Genomic DNA, 27,824 nt, shown 5'->3' with positions numbered 1-27,824 from the left:
GTTCCTAATATTTAAGTCCTGTTTTTACTTGACTTAGAGGAAGCATGTGCTAGGGAAAGCTAGGTGAGGGAGGAAAGCTTCAAGCATGCCCATATGGAAACCGGAAGCTTTTTTTTTTTTTTGTCTTTTTCCTTTTTATCGGTACCAGGATCGAACTCACGACTGCCTGCTTGCAAGGCAGCACTTATGCTGCTGAGCTAAATCTCCAGCCCCAGACTGGAAGCTTTTGCTGATAGATAATTTCATTTCTTAGCAGGGCCTCAGAATAACTTTATTTTTAGGGAGTGTATTTGGTGGTTGTGTGCAACAAGGATTGGTGAAGTTTTGTGACGTGGACCCTGAGGGTCCTATTCAGTGGAACAGTAGACTATGGGATGATGACAGGGGAAATGGAAAGAAGGGCAGCAGGAAGGAAGAATGGAAGTCATTCATTAACAGACGCTAAGAGTAACGAACTAGATAAGCTCAGAGGTTCATTCTAGATTAGAGAAGCCATGCTACCTATACATTTTGGGTTTGATCTAATGAATTATATTATTTTAGTGTGTGTGCGTGCACACACGCATGTGTGTACATGTGTGTGTGTACACAATGTATTTAGCAGGAAAGAGAAAAGCAAAATGTTAATATTTTTTAAAGTCATACGTGAGGAACTTATTTTTCCTATATACTTTATCACATTTTTTACTGAATCTTCACAACCAATCTAGCAGCTGGGGAAAAGTGACTCCCATTTCTAGTCTCAGAATGGTTGAACAATGTGTACAAGATCATGTAGAAGCTTTTTGTGATGAGATTAAAATCTTACTCTCAATGACTACAATTCTTTTTTGTTCAATTCACTTAAGTTCTCTTTCTTACACACACAGCTCCTTTCATATCCTTAGCTGTAAGTATTCAATAATGGGAAAAAATCACAAAAACGATTTCAAAACTTATTTAAGTGTGAATGTGTCTAAACCAGCATTTATGCTTGATATTATCATAAATGAAAACTGAGTGTACCCTGTGCCCAGGGTAAACCTTAAAAAACAGTGTAACACATTTTATTCTTCCTAGATTAAGTTTACTGAGAGGTTCAAAACTTTGCACTTGAACATAATAGCCACTCTAATACTTTAAATAAATAGCATTTTTATCAAGTACATGATTGTATTCCACCCTTGGCTTTCACCCATTTGACTACAGTCAAGAAGTTTAATGCACTCGATAGTTAGAATTCTATTAGATAACAAGGTTATCAATAGCTCCATTAAAAACAGGAACACTGAATATTTGAGAATTCCTCCTCAAGATATTTTCTTTAGCTCTTTCTCTAACATTTCCACAGCATTACAGATTTCCGCTCCATTCTTCAAACTGTACACCAAGTTGCTGATTGTTGTAGTACATTTCAAATAGTGACATTTAAAGCAAATATGCCCAAAGCAGTAAGGATTCTTGATGAATTTTAATGCATTGCTTTTGGCTATAATCCTTCTTCATTTAACATTTTTAACGTTCTATGATAACACTCCTTGGCTCCCTAAATAATTTCCTCTGAATTATACCTTTGTACACTTAAAAAGAGACCCCACTGGGGAAAGAGTAGGGTGGTGGGAAACCATAAGAAGACAGCCTGACTGCTTTCACTCAATAGGCTTTAATTCTGTTCTGTGGCTTTGGAAGAGTGCAACTCACTCCTAGCACATTCTGGTTGGCTGCTTCTCTGGCTGCCATTTCCGGTCAAGGTCTCTAGTGATAGTATACAGGGAGGCTCACTGTCAAGGCTGCAAAACTCCATGGGAAGAATACCACCAAGATTAGTTTGGTGCCTTTTTCTCCACATAGGATCTGTTGACATTTGTTAATACTTTTGACTTGAGCTTTGAACTTTTTTGAGAAATAACAATTGAATATACTCAAAGCATACACTAGGATTCACATGGGTGTCCAATCTTTGGTCCTGCTGGGCTGCACTGTGATGACAAATTGTCTTATGATGATGAAGGGCTAGGGCAATAGTCTCATCCCAATACTGTGATATCATCTTGTCTTTCTTGCTTTTAGAACATGATGAACTTTTAGAGAATACAAAGAAAAGCACTTTCTGCACATGCACTCAGATTTCTTATTTTTTTCAACTCTCCAGATTTTATGGTCTTGTATTTCATCAGTAAATATTGATTATGTGTAACATAGTGTATTGGGAACTTGTGGGACGCAATGATTAGAAATATAATGTTTCTGACTTTGAAGAATTTATGGGCATCTGTTAGCTGGATGATCCTGTGAAACCCAGCTGCAAAAACGATGGCAGTGGGATAATGTTTGGCTACTAAAGGTCCAAAACATATTAAAGGTCGTAGATTTCTAATTAATACTGGGGAAAGATACAGTAGAGTCACAGTATTAAACTAAATCTTAAACTAAACTTGTGCATCTCATTCAAATGGTGCCTTTGAAGGAGGTGTTTGGATAGGCTGAGCACAATGCTTTTATCTTCTGCAAGGTTATATTGGTATGCCCTCTTTATCTCCAATCAGGAAGGGCTGAAAAGCACATAAAATAAACACCTGGGAAATACAAACCCAAATGGAGTGTGAGCTGATCTTTTCATATTCTACTCACTACAGAGATGTATTTTGCTGTCTAACTAATGACAGAGACTTTCAGGAGTCTGAACAAGAACAGACACACATCATCAATCTCATTTTTATAAAAAAAAAAGCAGTAAGAGACACTTGAGGTGAGAAATGTGAGAAGAGATTCAAGAGGAACTCTGGCAATAACATCCAGAAAATGGGGAAAACTGTAGAAAGCAGGAAGGACATGGGAACATGATCACCAGTGATCAAGGTGAAGGCAGGATTATAGTCTGGAAGGTGTAGAGATGTGAAATGGTAGGAATTTACCTAAAGCTCTGAGTCCTGAACAATGAGGCTTCAATCTGAGAGCAGTAGAAGTTGGGACAAGGACGTGGCATCTGATTTGTTCTGTCACCCCCCACCGCAAAGCTCTCTCAGGGGCAAACATTGTCAGCTTCTATGGGGCCTGGATACTGGCAAAGCTTTTCTCACCTCAGGACCAGGTGAAGAAATGGTGGATGGGTCCCTTCATTTCCCTTTCCTCTCGTTACAGCAGATGGCGACACCCCCACCATAAGCAACACACACACATATGCACATATGCATGCGCACACGCACACACACACACACACACACACTGCTATGGGTAAAGAATTTGCTTCAACTAGAAAGACCAGACTCTATCCTGGATAACTCCTCTATGTAAGATATCTCCTATGTACACATAAACTATAAACCCAGGGAATTTGTCCTGGCACCCTAGTTTGTTCTAATTTGAATTTTTTTTTTTTTTTTTTTTTGGTACCGGGGATCGAACTCATGACTGTACGCTTGAAAGCCAGGCGCTTATGCCACTGAGCTAAATCCCCAGTTCTAATTTGAATCTTAAATTTGTCTGGTGTCACTGTTTTTCTTTGCATGGTTCAGAATAATGACTCAGTTGGAAAATCTGTCTCAGTATTGAGGTTTTCAGGCCTATCCTCCAGCTCCAGATAGAGCAATTTAGTAGTGAGTATCATGGTGTCATGGTCTAGAGCAGCCAGGCTTAATCTTGACCAGATCAAGCTATTCATGGGCAATGAAGGAGGGAAATCAGATACTTCTCATTTAAAGAAAATCATCCTTCCCTCATCATCTGCCTGCCACTTCTTTGCAACAGACTAATTTAGATGATTCTGAGGTATCTCTTTGGATTTAATGCCTTAGAGGGATTACTCTGTAGCTTGCTGAGAGGACTATCTCAAAAAACTGGGGGGGGGGAGGTGATTACTACAACTCAACTTGGCATATATTTGCTATAATATCTGTAACACCTCCAAGACCTGGCACTGGCAACTTATGGAAAAGAAAATGAGGCATCACAGACACACTGCCTACAGCCTAAGTGATATTACAGTCTATGAATTCTGGGACATACAGAGCTTCATCAATGAATGGCAATCTTCATTATAGATCTGCTGATCTCAACCTCAGCATGCAGCAGAACCACCTGCATGGCTTGCTAAAACACATATTTGCTTGATGTTGGCTGCAGAATTTTGGTTTAGTCTTTTGAGGTGAGGTCCAAAAATTTGCATTTCTAACAAGTTATCAGATGAGGCTTGCGAAGTTGGCCCAGGGAACCCACTAATACCTATGAAAAGCAAAGTAAAAACAAACATGACCTATGTAAAATTCATTTCCCCTTTACTTGAAATCAAGCTATATCTTTACATAAAGCTCATGTTAGATAAAACATTTCTGTAGGGTTACCTCAGAAAGGGGGTTGTTTATATTTAGCCAATCCTATGTACAAATGAAAATAATTATGTAATAAGATATGGGCTCCCAATGGTAGTTTAAAATCCATATCCTCTAATGCCACAGTTGTTTGAAAACAATAGGTCTGTGGCTTCCTACTTCCAACAGCTCTCTTTGGGACCAACTCATTAAATGACCCTGTCATTTAAAGCAACACTTTCAGTTAGTATCTCCTTGGAATTAGCCATGCTAATGACACAGCACTTTGGAATAATTGTTTGTGGTCATAGTCACATTAGCTACTTCACTTGGATTATCTTTCACATCAGTAAATTAACTTTTAAGTCAATAGCCAACTATGGAACAAAGGAACAAAAGCCACTGGAGCATACATGTTGGCAGTTGCAGGGGATCTAAAATGAGCAATGTTTATCATTCACAGTAAGTGGTGGGTCACAGGCAATAGGCCACAGAATGTCAGTCATGGATGCGAGATAAAAGTAAGTGTGTGAGACTTTCTTTGGGAAGAATTTAAAGTGTATTTTCCTCTTAAGACCTTAAATTAAAGAATGACAGTGATGAAAGTACACAGAAAATATTACTAGCATCCTCATATATAGAAATTATTGTTTATTATTATCATAAACTTCAGGTTTTCACAGTTATTTATAAGAGGTGAAAAACACAGACATCTTAATTTGAGTTTCATTTACATTGTCTTTTTATTGAGACCTTGCCTCTCTGTAAGATTGTAAAGTAGGAAATCTGAGGTCTCTTAGAGAGAATATATCTCAGTACCTCTGGCTACAAAAACTATAAAGGCTTGAAGTAAAAGAGGGTTTCTATGTTATATACTTAGTTTGCTCTGGTTAGATACAGATAGAACTATGTTTAGGATTTTAAATGACAATCTGAAGAATTTTTCACTGTAATTCTCCAGCTAGTTGCATAATATATTTTTTCCCTAATGACTGGTCTTGAGTCATATCATACATACATGAAAGTATGTGTGTACTGAAATGATAAACGATCCTTTCTAGCTGTGTGTATCTTCATGTGTACATTGTATCCATTTCTCGTAAATAGAAGTTGAATTTTGAGACTGAAAATTGCAAGAATAATCATAGTGACAGTCAAGCCCAGCATTAAATCATTATACAACTGAGGTCTATAGCATCTTTCATTTCATGCCTGTATCTTGTCTTTTGGTTACATTTACCTAAAACATCTTTTCCATATCATTTGCTATACTACTCACATATAAAAGAAATATCATTGCACTGCCTCACTCATATGTGTCCTCTGTCCCTATTTCTTATCCTTTCTTTTTTTTTTTTTTTTTTTTGTCTTTTTCCTTTTTATCGGTACCAGGGATCGAACTCACGACTGCCTGCTTGCAAGGCAGGGGCTTATGCCGCTAAGCTAAATCCCCAGCCCCTTTCTTATCCTTTCTAACTCATTTTCTTACACTCAAGGAGAATATCTTCCAGTGAATAAGGAAGAACACAAGCAAGGCATGGTCAGTGAGGCAGTTTGGCATGATGATACATTGCTTAGGAGTGGATAAGGCAGAAGGTAACAGCTACAGGGCCTTGTCAGCTACAGGGCTTGTCAGTTAGAGGGACCGAAGAAGAAGTAAAGAAGAATTTTCTAGAGACAACAATACTATTTGAAAAGATTTTTGAGCCTTGGGTAAGAAATTGATCAAAAGATCTTAATGTCTGTATTTCCTTCCTTCAATATGTGATCAAGGTCTTCTAGGGCAGCTGAGTCATGCATTAGTAGTGATAATATATCTGATGTTAACACTTGGAGAAGGTCTCTTAGATAAGTGTAAAGATGAGGTGTAGGGTTAGGGTTATTGCCACCTAGACTATTTCTATAGCGTTAGCATACTGGGTCTACCAACCACTGTGAATAAGTGCATGCATTGATGCTTTACAGATATTTTAGAAGTTTCTTCTTTGAAATTATATATATATATATATATATATATATATATATATATATATATATCCCTGTGTCAAACAGCTCCAATTAGGTGTTTAATTTTTTAGTTTAGTCTTTGAAACCATTTGGACACTTAGCTCTGGCCTATAAGGAATGAGCCTGTCCTAATTTTCAAAACCATTTCATATATTAAGGCTTTCACAACCTAAAAATACTGCTGAAAAAGGGAAAAACCTGTCAGTTTGCATTACTCTGATCTTGTACAATTGGAACAGGCTTTTTAATACATCTAAACTACTCAGATTAACAAGGTGCTGCAGGAGCCATACTGCTATATGTCACTTGGTTTACCTGTTGACACATGTTAGTAAATAAATGAGGAGGTCACCAATCAGCTGCTTTCAAGCTCTGGTTTTACAGAATGACAACTGCTACAAAACTGCTTGTAAAAGGTAAGGAAACTTGTTATTTTTAAGACTGCATTTAGCTATAGATTGCATGCCACGTGAAAGTAAAATCAACAAGAATGACGAAAAAAAAAATATATTACATGCTGTCAAGTGAGCTGAGCAAACTGACATCCTCTTTGAGACCTTTCAGGGAGCAGGTGTTGAACACTTGTAATGAGATTGCCATGTATCTTCAGAGCCAAGGGGAAAGATTCTATCAAGTGCCGTCAGTGTCACAGATCATGGCAGAGAGGACTCCTGGTAAGGAGCACACTGAAGGCGACATTACAGAAATGTTCTGCTTTTTTTTTTTTTTTTTTTTTTCCCCTTTCAGGAGGGGATTATACTCTCACTCCGACATTTATCAAGACAACTGTTCACCAGAGAGAAACATTTTGAAGAATAGAATTTTTCCAGATTCTGGGAAATCTGCAAAATGTATTCTTAGTGCATTATCTATATATCAGCCATTCCTAGGTAGGGAATAATTAGAAGTAGGAACATGCTCTGTTTTGTAAGAGTTAAAACAATTTTGTTTCAACTTTGATATAAGAAATACCTAGAAAATTATCTAAGATGTGAGAAGATAAAAGTTGAAGATATTTAAATAATAAAAATGCTGAATCCATATTGATAAGTATTTTCTTCATTACACTGACATCTCTAATCTCTCTGGGATCTAGATTTTATCAGAGAGAAATCTAGTTTGTTTTTACCAACTGAAGCCCCCATTTCAAATATCTCCTCCTAAGCAGCCTTCAATTTCCTCACTGATTAGTGCCTCATTTTTACTGCAGCTGAAGGGAGCAGGCTCACATGTACACAGGAGAAGGTTCTACATTCCTGTCTTACCTGGTGTTGGTTTCTGAAGATGTTTTAATAGCTTGTATTAGAACCTGGTAAGTCAAGTCTCTAACACATCATTTTAGGTTAGATTACTTATTCAGTACCTGTTCTTGCCACAGAAATCCTCAATAAAACACTGGTAAGTAGAATTCAACAAGTCATCAAGAAGATTATACACCATGATCAAACAGGAGTCACCCCACTGATGCAGGTTCAACAACTCAATACATTGTATTAACAGAAGCAAGGACAAAAACCACACGATCATTTTAATAGATGCAAAAAAAAGTATTTGACAAAGTCTTATACTTAGTCTTGATAAAAATAACTCTACAGAAAACTTTATCTCAATTTGATAAAATCCATCTATGACAAACCAGTAGTCAACATCATAATAAATGGTAAAAAACTGAAAGCTTTCATGCTAAAATCAGGAACAAGACGAGGGATATCCAGTATCACTACTCTTACTGAATATAGCTCTAGAATCATTAGAACAATTAGACAAAAAAGAAATAAAAGGAATAAGGATAGGAAAGGCAGAAGTTAAATTATAGTTATTTGTAAATGACAAGATATACTATATAGAATACCCTCAAAAAATTCCACTTCTAGATTTAATTACCAAAAACAGTACTGTACCATAATATAAAGTCAACACTCAAAAATCAGTAGTATTCCTATACACAGATAACAAAGTCACAGAGTGAGTAATTAGGAGAACTATAACTTCCACAATAACATCCAAAAATTGAAATACTTAGGAATTAACCTACTAGAGGCAGTAAAATAGCTTTACATTGAAAACTACAGTACTCTGAAAAAAGGAGATTGAAGAGTATATCTGAAAATGGAAAGATAGCCCTTGTTCTTGGGGGAAGAGAACCAAATATAATGAAAATGGTCACACTCCTAAAATTATTATACAGATTTAATGTAATCTCAATAAAAATACTAATGGCATACTTCACAGAATTAGAGAAAAACAATCCTAAAATTCATTTTGAACTAGAAAAGACACCAGAAGAGCAAAAGCAATTCTTGTTTACAAAGCTAAGGCAAGGGGCACCACAATCTCAACTTGAATTATACTATAAATCTACAATGATAAAAACAGCATGGTGCTGGGGAAACAGCACCCCAAAATCCAGACCTCAGGATTAACAGAACTGACTACAAGATGCAGATGCAACTCCAAACATATTTAGCCACCTACTCTTTAACAAATGAGCTGAAGATCTTCACTACAGGAAAGATAGCTTCTAGTAAGTGGTAATGGAAAAACTATCTCTCTACATGCCAAAAGACTAAAACTAGACCCTTATCTCTCACCATGCACTAAGCTAAAATAGAAATGGATCAAAGCCCTAAGTATTAAAATAGAAACACTGAATCTGTTGGAGGATAGAATAGCTAGAATTCTTGAAGATGCAGGTGTAAGCAAAGACTTTATGAACAGAACTCTAATCACACATGTAATAAAGAGTCAACAACAGGAATCTCATCTTATTAAAAAGCTTTTGCACAACAAAAGGAACCACCAACAGAGTGAAGAGACAACCCACAGAGTGGGAAAATTTTTTTTTCAGCTGTTCCTAAATGGACTAATATTTAGAGTACATAAAGAACCAAAAATATAAGACTCTCCAAATCTAAAAATCGAATCCAAAACTGGGCATCTACTTCTTCCCAGATGAAGAAATAGAAGTGACAAATAAATATATGTAAAATAGAAATGTCAAATAAATATATGACATCACTGGTCACTCAAGAGATGCTAATTAAACAACACTGACAGTCTATCAATAAATCAACCAATAATAAATTCTGGGGCTGTGGGGAAAAAAAGCAACCCCACCCCATTGCTGTTAGGAACACAGACTGGAATAACCACTGTGGAAATCAGTGTGGAGATTCCTCAAAAAGCTAAAATTAAGAAGTTCCATTTGACCTAGTTACCCACCTTCTCTGTATGTTCTCAAAAGAATAAAAAGCCTCATTCCATATATCTATATTTATATCTATCTATCTACACTTATAGCAGCACAGTTTGTAATTGCTAATCTTGAAAACTGCTCAAATGCCCATCAACTGATGACTGGATCAAGAAGATGCAGTTTTTAAACATAATGTAGTACTATTCTGTCGTAAAGCATGATAAACTTGAAACATTTCTAAGTAAACCAATGCACCTTGAGACCATATTCTTAAGTGAAATAAGTTGGATACACATATTTTAATATCTCATAGTTTCTCTGTTGTGAGAAACTGTAAGTATAAATAAGGACTAACTGATAATACATATTGGGAAACAGGAAGAAAACATTCAAATGTGAAGGGAAATGGAGAGGAGGGAAGAGGAGAGAAGAAAAGAGAACAGGAGGGAAGATGGAAATGAGGAAGGGAAGAGGGCGGGAAGGAAGGGGGAAAAGAGAGTTAAGATGATTCATGTACAGGTACACAGTCCACATGATGAAAGTTATCATGGGTATCTACAATGTACCAATAACATTAATTAAAAATCTTTTTAACACAGGTTAAAAAAGTTCTTATGATAACCTAACCTGAAAGGAATCCTAAGCATAAATCATGTTTCAATTCTTATCTGTAGGACTAGTGATGACCAGCACAACTGCTTGAGATTTACCTCATCTATTACAACTAACACACTGTACAACAGAAATATAGCTGGGAAAAAAAAGGACAGGCTGGATGAGTCATAGAGATTATAGATAAAGGAAAGGTGTCCTTTGTTGAGGTCACAGAATACCTCTGCAGAGGCAAGACAATTTGGTCAGTGCTGGCAGGATTCATTCCAATTTAAGAGGGAGAAAGTCCAAAGCAGAGGGTGGTATGAAGCTTTGTCAGCAGTTTTAAGTGGAGTGAAACACAGTATCACTTTCCTAATATTAAATTTAGATGAAGCAGGAAGGATGCTAAAGGAATACCTGCTCAGAACCAGTTTCCAAGGACAGAGGGGCAAGTGGACTCAAGTGTCTTAAGGTTCTCCTGAGGTGGTCAGAACCTTCACTCCTTCCTTTGGTCACTAAAGCTGTGGGCAAATAGCAAAAGCAAGGTCCTGAGAGTGTTGCAAGTACTGCTGGCCTGTTGCCTCCAGTGTACAAGATGGACCTCTTGCTCTCTTCTGACTTCTCACGTGCTGAGTTGGTTACTTGAGTTTGTAAGAGCAACTGACTGGGCCACTGCACACTACAGACTTTCTTCTGTATGAACAAATGAAAGGGACACACTGAGCTTGAAAGACTCACCAAACGTGACATGAGCAAACAGTATCTTCATTTGTGCTTTTCAGTCAATAATCTCTTCAGCCACTGCTTACTATGCCCCTAAGATACCTTTACATGCAAAGGAATTACTCGGTTAACATCACGATGAGCTAATTAAACAGTGTGAACACAAACTGCGTAGTGTAGGATTGTTTCTTGCTTGGGTTAGTGAATAGGAGAGGCAATAAATCCAGGAGGAATCTTGATTCATTTCAGGTCAGATGTAGAAAAGGCCAAAGTGAATTACTATTATTTCCATGGTATTTAGAAGGGAGTATGTTCTTGATGTTTTCCAATAGGTGCATTAAATAGAAAAGGCAAATTGTGTGGCCAAAGAGCAGTGATGAAGACATCTAATTCAATATATTAAGTGAACACATTGAGTAAAGTGGTTTAAAATTAACACTTCAGTTGTACTCTGCTACATTATGAAATCAATGTAAATTACAGTTATCAGAAAAAAATTCATCTACTTAGGCAATTTAAAGATTTAATTAACTATGTAAAAACACCCATAACTTTTCATAGATAGTACAAAAATAGTTTTCAATTTGATCTTTTATCCATATAATCATAAGTACTAATGCGTGTAATACATGCAGTGAGTTCTCACAATATAGATACATACTGCTTTACAAACTAAAATCTTTAACACACTTTCAATTTTCTTAAATATTCCGAACAAATAATAATTGTTTTAGAACCAAAAACTATATGTATTTATCTGTCCCTTCTCAGCATGTGATTTAGAAATAAATTTTACTTTTCCCAAATAGCCAGATAGAAATTCCTTAATTACCTGTTGGTTTTTTTGGTTGAAGATTCAATTTTCTTTATTGTACAAATTATTTTTAGACTTAAAGTTTAGGGTCTATTATTCAAATTTTATAAAACACAGTTTACAGTGACATATCATATCATTCTCCAAATAAGCCAAATTTATAAGCAAACCCATATTTATAAGAGAAAACTACTACATTATCCTAGAAATCCTGGTAAGAAATTATTCCTTGCTAACGAAATATGTTCATCAACTGTGCAGTTTTGTATGTACACCACATTCTAGACACAAATTCTTGAGTGGAGCAGATTTTATTTATTTATCATTATTGTCTGACACAATAGTGCTAAATTAAAATGCCACCCAGATGGCACACACATCCTAATGATGTAAGAACTGCTACATGCAACTTCTTTTCTCAAAGTAAGCGCCATGCCCTGTGGGAAAGCCTTTGTATCCCATCCAACTGAGACTCTGAAAGTGAGCACGCTGGGGGTTAGAACTGAGAATCTGGCAAGAGAGGGCTGAGAAGAATCCTTGTGGCACAAAGACATCTCCTATTTGGATCATGCTGCCTTTTGTTGCCTCCATATTTCGAGATTCAAAAGAATAAGGCATCAAGTCTATGCAAAAGGTCCCATGTGGAGGCAAGGTCTAAGGTGCACTTCCTTGTTGCTAAGTCAAAAGTTATAATACACAGTGTCCAGAAGAAAGCAGGGACTGTGATTAGATGTATGTTATTATCCTGATCTCTAAGAAAGTCTTTGAACTAAAGACCAAATTGATTTTTCTTTAAAAATACCGAATTTGCCTGGGAAAAAATCTTAGTGAACTGTCCCTCAGACAAAGATTTTCTTTCTAAAACATATAAAGAATTTAAAAAAAATCAGACCCCCAAAATTCAAAGATCCTATCCAAAAATGGGCATCTGAGATGAATACAGAGTTCTCAGAAGAAGACATACAAATGGCAAATAAATACATGAAAAAATATTCATCATCATTACTTATTAGAGAAATGCAAATTAAAACCACACTGAGATTCCGTCTCACTCCTGAAAGAATGGCCAGGATCAAGAAAATTACCAACAACAAATTCTGGAGAGGCTGTGGGGAAAAAGGAACTCTCCTGCACTGTTGGTGAGAGTGTAGACTGGTGCAACCATTGTGGAGGCCAGTCTGGAGATTTCTCAGAAAGCTGGGATTAGAAGTCCCATTTGTTCCAGCTATTCTAGTTCTAGGCATATTCCCAGAAGAACTGAAAACATCATACCACAGTGATATATATATATATGCCCATGTTTATAGCAGCACAATTTGGAATAGCCAGATCTTGGAAACAACCCAAGTGTCCATCAACTGAGGAATGGATAAAAAAGTTGTGGTATTTTTATACAATGGAGTACTACTTAGCTATAAAGAATGATCACATTGAGATATTTATAAATAAATGGATGCAGCTTGAGACCATATTCATAAGCGAAATTAATCAAACTCACATGTATAAATACCGAATAGTTTCCCTAGTATAAGAAAAGAATACATAAAAGTATGTGGTAGTCTTGATCCCCCATTATATTGCTCTGAAACCTTATAATGTAGTCATTCATTAGTTGGAATGGTTTTATTCTGGGTTGTTTGATTTTATTGTCTGCGATGATATGAACAGCTATTCTGAAGAAAACAAGACATTTTAATAGCTAGTGCTGATTTAATATCATCTTGTTTTGAAGTCCTACCATGCTTTTGTTCTTCTGTCTCCATCGGTTTTATCATGTTCTATCTTATTGGATTTTATTAGATGCAACAGTATAAACAAAATTTTTTGTGGACAAGGAGATAAAATAGTAACCATTGTTCTTTTTCTGCTAGTTGGTTCTGAATATCCTGTAATACTTTCTCTTAAATAGTTTTATACCGTTGTTTTATGTTTGATACTATAATGTATGAAGGTATACTCAAATATTTCAAGGAAAGAGACACTATGGTAGCTACCGTTAGGTCGGGTTGTCTTGTGGTGAAACACTATGTTGCTTAAACTGTTCTGTTCTGACCTGTGTTGTTATGTCCTCTTTTATGTTAATCTTTTTAAAAATAAAATAAAAAATTATTGAATTTGCATCAATAAAGTATGACATTTAAAAAGAAATCAATAGGAAAATAAAGTTTCTAAGTCATTCTGAATTTTAGAATATAAAAAGAATCTTACCACTACATAACTAGTATAGTTAGTGATAAAATTACACTAAAGGAGAAAACGGGTTGAATTCACAACAATGTAAATCAAAGATTTCTTAATTAGTACTAAAAAAGTGAATTCAACCAAAGAGTATTATAAATCCTATGAATTTTTTTTACAAAGATTGTTTTCTAGAAATTCAAAATTTTCAAAATGAACTATCAGTTCTCATGAAACATGCGAATACTCAAGAATGAAAGAAGAAATTTAGAAGGAGTCCCTTTTTTATTTAATCCATTACCAAAATTTAAAAACTCTTTATTCTGTACATTTGTGCTACCAATGGAGACCTGGGGAAATTCTCAAGGATGGAAGCAAACTGTGAGTCAGAATAGAGCAACACACTGGATTGTACAACCATGAAAACAGGTTAGATAATCTATCACTGTTAATGCAACTGTTGTCTATGAATTGTGGCCTCCTAACTGCTTTTCCATCCCATAATAAGGGCATGAAACTCTGGTTTTTCCAATTTTGCCTTTTTCACGTGGTTAGCTTTAGTCCTGTATTTTAATTACTCAGAGATTGGTTTCAATGACTTTCTTCAAGGCAGTTTGCCAGTTTGTGGTTGTTCTGCTGTCAGTAGCCTGATAAGTGTCTGTCCCATAAACTCACTGTTTATTCAATATATTTATCCCGTACCAAGTATGTTCCAGGTACTTTTCTCTACACTGTGGATATAGCAATATTATTAAAACACAAAATCCTCTGTCCTCTGGGGACAGACATTCTAAGATGATATGTAGAATGAATGAACTCTATTGTGCAGTTCGGGTGGGGTAAGGATTTGTAAATGGTAGTCTCTTTTGACACCTGACATTATGAGATCTAGGGAGAAATATAAAATGATTTTTAACTGAGTGCAAGTTTAACTGTGCCAGCTTTCCAAGAGAGACAAAGAAGGAAGACTATAGATTAACAGTGAGTTTTATGCTCTCGTTTACCAGCTGTGGACTGTAAACAAGTTAGATAACTGTCCTGTTCAGGTTTCTGAATAAAAGGGGATAAAATAACAATAACATGTATTTGAAAGGGCTGTAAAAGGTAACTGAGCTGATATATAGAAAGTGTTCAGAGTAGTGTTTGTCACTGCAGTATTTGCTCTTACTATTAAATAACTGTCAATATTTGGGGGAAAACTAGTTCTACAAATATTCACCCTTGGTTTTTGTGAAGTGGCTTAATTATTCATAAGAAAATGCCATTACTTTGAGTCATACAGTCTCTGAGGTGCAGCAATCTATGCAGAGTATGAAGGTGACTCTGGGATCTGAGAGATACAGGTATGAGCCCCACATCTTCTGAATTTCAGTAACAGCATGACCTTGTACAAGATACTAACATTTTCACGCAGTCTCAGTTACCTCTTCTGCAGAATATTTACTTTATAAAACTGTCCAAGGAAATAACATAGCAGTGTAAATAGTAAACCTTTGGAACACATAAGGCAGTCAACAGATGGCAGAATTACAAAAAATATTCAGGATTTTCTCTTTTACTAAATAGAACATATATTCAAGACACTACCATTTGAAAGGATCATCAAACATTTGAGCTTGTAAAGATGAACTTTATATTATGTTACTCACTTTTAAAATCACTTACCTTTGGTTAATCTGCTACTAAATACAACTTTTTTTTTTTTTTTTTTTTTTTTTTTTTTGGTACCAGGAATCGAACTCACAACTTTGCCTTTACCAGGTAGGAACTTGTGCTGCTGAGCTTAATTCCAGCCCTTAACTGTATTTCTTTAAAACTCTTGTTACTCCATAACATTTTTCAGTTGAGATTAGTTTTCTGTCTTTCAGTACACTTAATCAAAGAATATCCCTGGGGCTGGGGATTAGGTCAGTGGCATAAGCGCCTGCCTGGCAAGTGCTAGGTCCTGAGTTCAACCCCCAATACCAAAACAAAAACCAAAAACCAAAAAAACCAAAAACGAAAAAAAAAAAAAAAAAAAAAAAAAAAAAAAAACCAAAAAAAAAAACAAAACCTATCCCTTTTCTCTTTCATATATAAGCACTTAATTTTCATAAAAATATTCTTCCTGGAGTCCTTGGCCTACACAGTTGAGCAGTGCTATGGTTGCTAAATAGAAATGTGGGAGAAACCTTCTAAGTGGGAGCCAGGTTTGTTGGGAAGCACACTTTGCTCTTCCCTCTTCTGTTTAACTGAATAGAGAAACTCCATAGTGTACCTCGACCCATGCTTTGGAGCACTGTAACCCCTCCCTGTTTCATAGGGAATAAAGTGTAGCCCAATTGCTTAGGGACCAGGACCCCTAAGTCTAGTTCTAGTTGGCTGATTCACTCTATAGAAGTAGGAAACCCACAGCCACTTCAGGACTTCTTGCTTATAAACTAGGACAAAAACTATTTGTGTAATAACAAGGCTCTGGGATATAAAAGTCCATAAAAGATTTTGAAATGTTTTTTTTGAAAATGTGCTTTTATTTTAATATTTAGAGCTTGATCCATTTTGACTTTAGTAGATGTAAGTTCAGTTTTAGTTTTCAGCAGGTGGAAAGTCAATTTTTCGAGTACTATATATTAAAGAGACTATGTTGCTTCCAGTGAACCTGTTTGGCTCTTTTGTCAAGATTAAGTGGCTGAGTGTGTTTGGGGTTGTGTCTGCATTTTCTAATCTGTTCCACTGATCTCCTTAGTTTTTTTTTTTTTTTTTTTTTTTTTTGTCATCACCATGCTGATTTTATCACAGTAGCTTTGTAGTATAATTTCAGGTCAGGGATTGTGATGCCCGCTGCCTTGTCTTTGCTGCCCAGAAATGCTTTTTTTGTTCTCTGCCTCTTCTGGTTCCAAATGAATTTTATGAGTATTTTCTTTAGATCTGTAAGGTATGCTGATGGTATTTTAATTGGGATTGCTTACATCTGTATAGCAGTTTTGTGAGTAGGGCTCTTTTCTTTGGTACCAGGAATCGAACTCAGGACTTTGTGCTTGCCAGGCAGGCACTGTTTCACAGAGCTAAATCCCCAGGCTGCCATTTTAATTATGCTGTTTGTTCCTATCCAAGAGCAAGGGATATTTTTCCATTTTCTGATATACTCTTCCATCTCTTTTCTTAGGTTACTGTAATTTTCACTGTATAGATTTTTTTACAACTTTTGCTAGACTGATTACTAAGTATTTCATTTTTTTAGATGCTACTGTGAAAGGTGTGATTTCTTTAATTTCTCTGTGAGTTTGTGCTTGTGTATAGGAATGTTATAGATTTTTGACTGTTGATTTTGTATCTTGCTACAACTTCTGAATCTAGATATTAAACCTACATGTTTTTGGGGGGAGTTCTGGGCGTCTTACATGTAGAGTATCATGTCATATGTGAATAAATGATAATGTAACATTGTCATTTCCTATCTTTATTCCTTTTATTTTTTCTCTTGTCTAATAGCTCTGGCTAAGGTTTCCAGAACTATACCGAGTAGGAGTGGTAATAGTGGACTTCCTTTACTTATTCCTGATGTTAGAGTGAAAGCCTAAATAAAATTGATAAAGCATTAGCCAACATTATCAAAAAGAGGAAAGCAAAAACAGAAACTCAAGCAACTAGGAATGAAAAGGGGAGATCACAACAGATTCCAAAGAAATCCAGGTGATCTTCAATACCTACTATAAGAACCAATATTCTAGTAAGATGGAAAACACAGAAGAAATTGACAGATTACTGGACATAATCAAATTGCCAAAACTAAATCTAGAAGATATAAACATTTTAAATAACGCAGTATCAGCCAATAAAATTGAAAATATAGTTAAAATTTACCAAATATTGAAAATGTAATTAAAATTTAGCAAAAAAGAAAAACCCAGTCACTGATGGATTTACTATTGAATTCGTCAAGAAATTTAGAGAAGAACTAATGCTACTACTGCTGAAACTCTTTAAAAAATTTTAAAGGGAAACAGTACTTCCAAAGTGATTCCTAGAAGCAAGTATTACCCTGATTCCAACACCAGAGAAAAATGCAACCCAAAAAGAAAACCTCAGGTCAATCTCCCTAATGAACATAATTGCAAAAATCCTTAAAAAGATACTGCCAAACAGAAAACAGCAAATCATCAAGATGTTATATAATAACCAAGTAGGATTCATCCCAGGCATGCCAGGATGGTTCAACAGACACAATCAATAAGTCAACAAATTAACAAATCACATTAACAGAACCAAAGGCAAAAATCACATGATTTTCTCTATAGATGGAGAAAAAAACACTTAAAGTCCAATGCCCACTCATGATAAAAAAACCTACAGAAAATTGTAGTAGATGATATTTACCTTAATCTTATAATAGCCATTTATGACCAATCAACAGTTAACATCATATTAAATGGTCAAATACTGAAAGCTTCAACAATATTGTACATTTAAAAATTACTAAGAGGGTAAATCTCACATTAAGTGTTATTTTTTATCACAAAATACTATTAATAAAGAAGAAAAGGAAAAACTTTTAGAAGTGTCATGTTTGTAGCTCAGATTTTGCTGATGGTATTACAGCTGTGTACGTATCTCTAAACTATCCAGTCACAGAAATATGTACAGGTTTTTATATGTCAATAGCACCTCAATAAAATGGTTTAAAAATAATCACACCATGAGGTTAAAAAACAAAGCACGTGCATGCAGAAGCAATTACCTGTTTCCTTTTCTGCTGGGCCTAAAACATAAGAAAAGAGAATTTAGGAGAAAAAAGTAAAGTCTACTCATGTTGCTCACATAAAGCAGAAGGTCAATCATGCAAAGAGAAGTAGCCTATTATCTTATTTTAACTTAAATTTTATTTAGTTCCAGATCTGGTCCTGAACATAAAACCAAGGTACTTTTTATAAAGATGAAAAAAGAGAGGGAAGTAGATAATGAAAACATCATCATTTTTCAGCTAATAAGCAAACATTTGGGTTTTGTGAAAGGAGACAAAGTGATTGCCATAGTTGCACAGCTGAGTGGAACGTTAAGATGTATGTTCTAGAATATTCTCGCATTAGACCTAAGATAAATGAGGGGTGATTTTAGGAAAGGACAAGGTAGGCACGATCCCTATTCACTCACCATTTGGTCCTGGTATAGTCTTTTTCCTAACATAGACTTGTTTCTGTAAGTACAACTAAAATTTTTTAACCAGTTTTAAACGGTCATTATGACTATAAAATACAGAGAAATACAAAAATGTACTGCATTACATTTTCATTATTCTTATATAAGGTAATGGCAAAAAAATACTAGGAGATAGTTAAGAACAAAAAGCACTTAAGAGTTTTTGACTATGGCTAACAATATTTATATAGAATAATACTGTGCCTACTCAAGGTTTCCACAAACTTTTTTCTCTTTGACAAATTTGAAAGGCATTAATGTCTATTTTTATATCTTTTTTTCAACTCGTGTTCAGAACATTTGATACTCCCAAACATGAAAGTTGTTTGAATGAGTATTCAAAACTGAAAACCAATGTGTTTATTTTCCACTTTCCCCAAATGATCTAACGTTCATTGCTTTTGCTTTAACACAACATGATAACGCAATTAATGATGTTAAACTGGTAACTAAGGAGGTTTCATGTTGTTATTCTCGTGATATAATATTGGTTGCTATAGTGACGAGATGGCTTTTTTGTTAATCACTCGGGAGGTTGGTTATTACATGCTTGTTAGAGTACTTGGCCAGATTTGGAAAGAAAAAAGGAATGATAGCACAAACAATTATAGTTAGTCTTCTGCATTAGCTCAATTTTGGTGAAACTATCCTAAGATCACATAATCATAAATATACATTTAATTAAGTACATTTTATATTAAAAGTTAACTTTTTCTAAAGAATGACTTTTTTATATTCGAATTTAAGAATTAAACATTAACTACAAAATTTCCCTGCTTTCCAGTAATGCTATATGTATTACACACACCAGTTTTACAGTAATCTGAGCGAAGAATTTGAGGCTTTTTCTATTTTAAATCAATCAATCAAAGTATTGACCAACAAGAACTGATTTTGATATTTTGTCACAAATTACAATCTACTTATCTTTAAACATTATGAATATCATCCTCCTTAATGAATAAAACCTGAAGAGGAAAAAAGTGTACAGTTCTCTCAAGAGATCCAGTCTTTCAAATGCATCAGCATATTGTAAGCAATTAAAAGCTACAGAAAGTTCTACCAAAACCTTAGTCCTTATAATCATCAAGTTTCTTCCTTCTCTGAGTTATACTGCAGAACAGAAAATAAAATTACATAATACTATACTGATACTGATCAGAAAAGAATCCACAACTCACAGTTTAAATGTTAGACATACTTACAGTAATGTCAAAAAATACAACCCATGAAAACACCTTTGGTTTCTTGAAAACTCAAAATAAGAACAAAGAACAACTTAAGCACGAATCCTGGGTCTTTCATTCAAGCAGAGTCCCAGGAGGCATATTAAAGCAATGAATAGGAAAAAGCTCTTCAGTTCACCAGCTGAGATTTTAATGAGACATTTCCCTTTGCCCTGGTACAGGACTGTTCAGGAAAGGGAAGGACTTCTTATAGAAAATTCAGTTAATAGGCATTGTTGGCTCTCCCTGCCACTTCGGCAATGCTCACCGAACTGACCTTCTATTTTGGCATATTCTGTGAGTCTAGTGTAATTGATCAAGGCAGCTTTTTCGAGGCATTTTCTGACCACTTTCTTCACCTCTTCTGCTGGTATGGGAGTGGCAATATCTTTCATTAAAACCTACCAAGAGAGGAAAGAAGTGGAGAGAGGGCGTGATAAAAGGGAGAGAGAAGAGGAAGGGAGAGTAAGGGGAGAAGGGGGAAGGGAGAAAGGAGGAAGAGAGTTGAGGGGAGAAGGGAGGGAGGGAGGGAGGGAAAGAGAGAATTATATAAAACAAATACTAAAATACAAATTTCACGCGTGATCCTACCCCTGATTATTCCTAGAGAGGAGAAGGGGGTCCTTAGTAACTTGAGGGGAAGTAATGAGCCGGCACTTCACAACTGGGAACCTAATCCTCCAATCTTGGTTCCTCCTATCTAAGCCTCATTTATGCACATCAAAACCGCCCACTGGCAAGGCCACCATTCAGTGCAGACTGTTACTTTTCCTCTTGGGACTCACGACACCATTAGAGCAGCTGTTTCAGATCAGGATTAGAGTTCTTGGGACAAATCATAAACAAAGTTTGTTTTGTAAAACCTTAGTTTAAAAGGCCTAGATCTTTTAAGCAATATATATATATATCTGAAAATGATAAGAAAAATTCCATTAAGAATGGTGTAACAAAAAATCAAGAGCTCTGATATCACTAATTAAACTGTAATGACTGTGACCTGCTGAACATACCATGACAAACCATAAAAGAAGGGGGAGGAAACTTCTTTGTCTTATGAAATGAATGTTTAATGCATTATCAAATGTTAAAATACATGGAAAATTTCTTCATTGAAAAAACACCTAATTATGCTCCCTTGAGTTCCTAAAATGTGATTTTAGCTTGCTCTTTACAAGGTTTTATTATTGGAAAGGGACAAATAAAAAATTATATTCAAAATGTCCTGTAATTTTAAACACTTTTAAAATGGTGCTCTGAAAATTTTCTTTAAAATTTTCTCACTTATAAAACTTTTAACAATAACTTTTGCATATACTATTAGTTAAAGTCTGTTTTTCCAAATGCAGTTTTTCTTGCTTTATTTATATTCAAATGATCAAACGTATGGCAAAATGTTAATAAAAAAGATAGTATTTTAGAAAGTGCTGTAGCTATTCCATAGATTTATCTTTAAAAAATATTTACATTACACAAAAACATTAAAGCTCTATTATGTCATTCTTTTTTTTAGTCAGCTACATCCTCAATGATTTTATAATTTTTTAAACATCAATGATGTTCGATATTTTTGAATTTTCAGCAAGATTCCCTTTTTTTGAAATCAGCAAATTTGGATACTTGAAAATTCTTCCTCTATCAGATTCAATTATTCTTCATATTATTTGATATATATGAGGCATTTTAATAAGTGCTGACATTAGGCTCTTTTTAGCCAGAAAAAAGTCTTTTTTGAATAGCAAAATAGTTCTAATCCTCAAACATATACTCTATATATAATTACTGCTAAAATTTAATATTGATTTTGTTCCATATGCAGAATTACAAATTTTACTATTACACTTTCCATGGTGATAAACTTTAAATATCAGAAATAGCTATTGGAAATTAGGATATGTATGTCTGCCACAAAGATTAGTTCAGGACAGTAGGGGCAAATCTATGACGGGGTGTTATTGTGCTTTTCTTTCAAGATAAAAGATGTTAATGTACAGATTTTTTTTTTTTTCTAAACTAAAGTCTCAGTATTAAGGTTTAATTGCAAGGTTGAGATTTTGCAATAAATAAGTGGGTTTGGGGTTGCAATTTTGTACTAGATCTCTGAAAGGCTCGCTCTCACTGGTCTAGGCTTTACAACAGCGCTATGTCATATTATCTAAGAGAAGTACACTTAATTTGGAACAGGGAGGGGAGACCAAATCTCTTTCCCAGCAAAGTGCATAAAAAAGACTGGCAAATGCAAAAACAAACACCAATCTCTTTTTCATACCTCCTCCGACGTTCTTCCAAAGTGTCAGAGGTATTAACAATTCACATATAGATTTTTTCTAAGTTATCAGTAAAGAAATATAAAAAAATGAAGAAATATCCCTTAACATTTCACTTTCAATTCAGTAAGAGATGTGATTAGTGACTATAACTGGAATAGAGGTCACTGTTCACCCTGCCACCTGTCAATGCAGGGCACCAGGGCATCTCTGCTATTGCTAACTCTTCCCTGCTGAGAGGAGGAGGGAAGCTCTGCCATGGAAACCAGAACACAGAGAGGCTGCACTGGTTACTCATGATGGGATGCTGTTCCAAAAAAGTAAAGCAATGCTTGAGAATATCATTTTATTCATGAAACTTCAACAAACAGAAGGAAAAGAATACTTGTTGATAAGCTTGAGTTTCATGCAGTTTTTAATGTTACAAAAATTGTAACACAAAATGATTTTAACAGTAATATTTCTGTCACACGATGCACATTAATCAGGTATAAGACATGCATATGTACATGAAATCTATCTATAATCAAAATATTTCATTATAATCATCAGTTCTAACCTCATCTCCAAGTTCTTAGGTCACTAAAATGAAGTTGTAATGTCTCAATGGTGTCTTTCTTTTTCCGCTTTTAATGGAAATATTAATAAACAATATAATTTCTAAAGTTAACTTGGCAGAAAATAAAAGGCACAAGTTAAGAAAACAGGGTAAGGACAAGTGAATCATAAGTTACGTAGAGAATATTGAGATATTTTTAAAATTTTGAAATTGACAGGAATAAACCATATTACACAACCAATAATCCAACTAGCATGTGAATAGACTTATAAACAGATGAAAAAGATATTTCCCTTTCTAGCCTTAACTGCCACAAGTAAGGAGTATGTACTTTGATTTAAAAATATTTTCTTAGCATATACTTTACTTTGTTATTCATTTTGTGGTCGAAATAAATGTCTAATTTGTGAATTCATTTAAGGTAACACACAAACTGGGGTGATAGAAATAAATTATGAGATGGATTTGGAATTTTGGTAATAGGACTATGATGGGCAGAAGTACAAGAAACGTGAGGAGATAAAAGAACAAGATGACTGAAAAGTCTGAAAAGCAGTGATAATTAATAAAGACCATTTGATGAGAGAGAGAGGAAAAAAAGTAGAAAAAGGGTAGTATTAAAACAAGCCACAGTATCAAGCTAAAAAAGCAGCAGAGGAGCTCCAGAGAGGAAATGACCAGAGAGGGAAAATACGAATATAGTTAGAAAAGGAGAGAAATTTGTGAAATGCAGTGGACTCAGAATTCAGACTCATGATGAGTGACATTACCTCCCTGGTTCAGTAACTAAAATGTCAAGCAGTTGATAATACAGAGCCTATTTATAAAGTAATGTTCATACATACCCTTTCAAGTAATGAAAGTGTAGCTTTTAGAGCACCTTCAGGTCGTCCAAAGGGAAAACAGTATCTTTAAAAACAAAAGAAGGAACAGAAAGGTCAAACATGTAAAAGCTAAGAGCTAAATGATTTCCACTTATGTTACTTGGCATTGGTGAAATACCATAAAAAGAGGTTAAAATATCATCAACACTTTCAGGGAAATGTTACCTGTCAAAGTTCACCTGCCTGATGATTTCAGAGCTTTAAGCAATAAAGGTACTAACTGTGATGAAATAAAGCCACTAACGTTTTTATGATGCATGTATTACAAGAACACAGTCAAGAAGGAATCTTAAAGATCATGTGTAAAGAGAGAGTATTACCTACCTAAGGTTTGTGGCTATTTAAATTGCACAAGTACATGGAAATGTCTGGCACTACCGAAGTTTACATGGCACTAAGGATGCAACATGATACACACATAGGTTCTTAGACCCAAACGTGCCAACTCCCCCCTTTGCTACACTTGCCTGGCCACTATGGTGTCTAATACTCTGCCTCCCTGTGCCATACACACGAATCCTCTAAAACCTCTGTCAGCAGTTACTTGTCCCAAGTATTTTTGGTCTTATATATTTTAACTACATAGCTACTAGAGGATAGGTAATGGGGATGTTCTGAAGTCAAGGACAGAGGAGGCTGGGAGAGCAACGGGAATCCCTCTAAAGTTAGCTACCTCAAGATGGTAACAGGTTTATTGCTCTTTACAGTCCTTCCTTATGGCATTTTCCACATGAAAGAAACTGGACAGAGAAGTCCTTGTTCGAGTCCTTCCTATGTTGAACCAGGTGCAGCAATGCATCCTCTTCCAGGCCTGCGGCTCTCCAGGATCAAGCCTACAGACATCTTGGGCTACCTTAAGCTGCCAACTTGCTCTGACTTAGAAATCTGCAAAGTAATGATGGGCATTGAAGTTTATTCATCTTTATGTCTTTTTCCATTATTCAGGGAGTTAGTGGATGTACTTCCTCAGATATATGATAAAAAAGTACATACTACGTTTTTAAGTTTAATTTGTTTTATGAGATCAAATTTCAAAGAAAAAAAAGATTGGCTTTTTTCTCCTTTCCTTTTAAAACAAAGCAGGAATTGAATTTATTTCAGGACTGGGTCTCAGTTTGATTAAAGTTTCAGTAATCACAGTTAAATGCAAATGAGCACTACATAAATTTCTCTTTAGACTATTTATAATTTTAATTACCATTAAAGAATTTTGTTACTTTACATTGCCTCTATGTAACCTATTATTTGTCCCTCTACAAAGGCCACAACTAATTTATTTTAATAGAACTGTCTTTGTGTAGTGGTATATTTTAGAGCATTAGCAAATTAACAAAATAGCTTTAATCATTCTGTATACTATAACACTTAATCCACCTTTAAATAAAACACAAATTGGGTTCTTGTAGTTCCCTCCCCCTGCTTAATCTTTTCAGTGTATTTGCATAATCCATCCATTGTCTTTCCTATTGTTTATTTCCATTAACCTGTGGGTGACACATTTTATGAATGGAATGTTACTGATCCCCAGATTACATTTAGCATTTCAGAGCTCTGAAGTCCCACTGGGTATGTTCTGAATTAGCATTAGCTGCCCATGATGTGTAAATAATTCAACACATTTACAGAGTACAAGTAATCCTGAATCAATAAAGTACAGAAAATAACTACATAGAAGCTTAATTAATCTTTACAAAACAAGTTTTAAAAGAAGGGAATCATTTTGTTCTGCTTTTCAGGACAAATATTGTCAGTTTTTACCACTCTACAAGCTCTGTAACAGTATGGCAAAGAGGAAAACAATTATCGAACAAAATTCAAGCACATTTTATACCTAATAAGTCAACCTCATTCTCACTTTGGTAAATTAATTTCACAGATAAACTAGCCCCCATAGACCTGTCCAATGATTAGGCCCATTCTTTTCCATATGTATTTTTAAATACAACATTTAATTTGATCAAATTTATACCTGCATATATACTAAAGAGGAAACTGCTAGAAGGCTTTTTAATGAGAAACAGAATTCTTTTATATTCATTCTGTTCCATATCAAGTAATCTGGATTTTCTAGACAAGTCAACATTCAGCTGATCATTTTGGATTATTTAAATTTCATATCTCTAAGTTGCACACTAGGATTTTCACTTCTTGATTTTTCAGTTTTAGATATTATCCTACTTTGCACTATGGGACAGAAGTCCTTGGTACTTATTTTTGTATTGTTTGCAGTGCTGGGATTTAAATCAGGGCCTGTATAACACGGGGCAAGCGCCCTACTACTGAACTACAGCCCCAGCCCCTGCATATATTTTTAAAGCTTTAATTAGAAGTGTATAGCTAATGAGTTATACATTTTAAAAATATAGAATTTCATTTTTTTTGGCAGCACTAGGGATTGAACCTAGGCAAACACTTTATCACTGTACTACATTCCCAGTCCTCTTAATTTTCTGGGACATGGTATTGCTAAATTGCTCAAGGTGGCTAGAATTTGTGATCCTCCTAATCTCTTGTGTTGCTAGGACTACAGGTGGATGTAACTATAGACAAGTCCTTAAATTTTTATATGTTCTTATGCCTTGTGAAAACATTATATACACAAGGTAATTTATGATCTCCAGAATATTGCCTCCTACACTAGGTAAACTGATTGATTTTCTGTCATTTAGAATAGTTAGTATGTTTAGAATTTCATGTAAGGAGAAATATATGATCTATATTTTCTTGAGCTTGATGACTTTCCTGGCATAGTTATTTTGCTATGTACCTTTGCTGTTACATGTTTCAACAGCAGATGACTTTATATTGCTGAATGGTATTCCACTGTATGGGATACATCATTTATTCACTATTTGTTGATAGTCATTGGCTTATTTTAATGTTCTTATTATGAATAATCCTGATATGAATATACTTGTAAAAGTGTAGACACATGCTTTCACTCTTCTTAGGTAAATTCCTAGGAGTGAAATAGCTGGATACTATGATAGGATTTAAAATTTTCAGGACTTACAAATTTGCTTCCAAAATGAGTTGTAGTACTATCTTCTTTTAAATAGTGTTTTAGGAGTTCATTTCTTCACATCCATGTGTGTGTTATGTATGTGTGTGTATGTGTGTGTATGAGTGAATTGTAGCTACACTACTAGGTATGTGGTATTAATTATAGTTTTAAATTACACTTTGATATTGAGTAACAATGTTGAATAATGTTTCATACTGTTTTTGCTATCATGCATATCTGATAAAATATTTGTTGAAAAATTTTAATTGGTTGATTCATTTGTCTGTTTTGGTTTGAGATAGGTCTCACTATGTAGCTCAGGCTGGCTTCGAACTTGTGGAAGTTCTCGAGGCGCTAGGATTACAGGTGTGTATGGACAACTAGATTCATATTTTAGAATTAAGTTTTAACAGTTTTATATATATAGTATAAATCAAATAACCCCCTTCTGTGAGTTGTATTGAATAAATATTTTTTTCTATTTTGTGACTTTTTCTTTGATGATATCTTTGGACAACCAGAAGAATTTATTTTGATGAAGTTCAAGGTATATATTACAACTCTGGTATTTAATTTAAGTATCTTTGCTTAGTCCGAGACAGACAGATTTTCTCCTATATTTTCTAGGTCTACTATTTTAACTTTTTTTCAGACTTCGGTATATTTACATACAATTAAGAATTAATATTTAGCTGGAGACCCAAGGAACTGTTTTCAAACACCTGTATGTGTCTTCTCTCTTGTTCTCCTTTAGAAATGTGGCCTGAGGCCTCTGGCGCCCTTGGCCTCAGGTCAGGGCATCTGGAGTTTTCCCAGTCTCCCCATTCCTGGGCCATGGCACGGACAGTGAACAGGGCAATCAAAGGCTCACTTCATCTGCTTTCATCTCATAGCAATTACTGTCATTCACTATC

At 35.0% G+C, this 27,824-nt stretch overlaps 1 protein-coding gene across 8 annotated transcripts in view; it reads right to left on the bottom strand.

Moving 5' to 3' along the window:
• Cadps2 (calcium dependent secretion activator 2) overlaps positions 1 to 27,824 on the bottom strand; it is a 490,335-nt gene that overhangs the window by 92,134 nt on the left and 370,377 nt on the right. For 4 of the 8 annotated variants that reach the window (XM_063241432.1, XM_063241438.1, XM_063241449.1 and 1 more), the window contains exons 15-17: positions 23,868 to 23,931; positions 20,477 to 20,600; positions 18,516 to 18,536 (exon numbers count right to left, since the gene is read on the bottom strand). In XM_063241432.1, the coding sequence (XP_063097502.1) occupies positions 18,516 to 18,536; positions 20,477 to 20,600; positions 23,868 to 23,931 (209 nt within the window). The remainder of the gene's footprint in view (positions 1 to 18,515; positions 18,537 to 20,476; positions 20,601 to 23,867; positions 23,932 to 27,824) is intronic. The other 4 variants (XM_063241439.1, XM_063241487.1, XM_063241466.1 and 1 more) reach the window with 1 other exon arrangement.

This window comes from Cavia porcellus, unplaced genomic scaffold, assembly GCF_034190915.1.
Source record: "Cavia porcellus strain 051 isolate PalLab524CR breed Dunkin Hartley unplaced genomic scaffold, mCavPor4.1 scaffold_2, whole genome shotgun sequence".
In the NCBI taxonomy this organism is placed as follows: domain Eukaryota; kingdom Metazoa; phylum Chordata; class Mammalia; order Rodentia; family Caviidae; genus Cavia; species Cavia porcellus.
The sequence above is the reverse complement of the archived record's forward strand: the minus strand, read 5'-3'. Positions and strand labels throughout refer to the sequence as shown.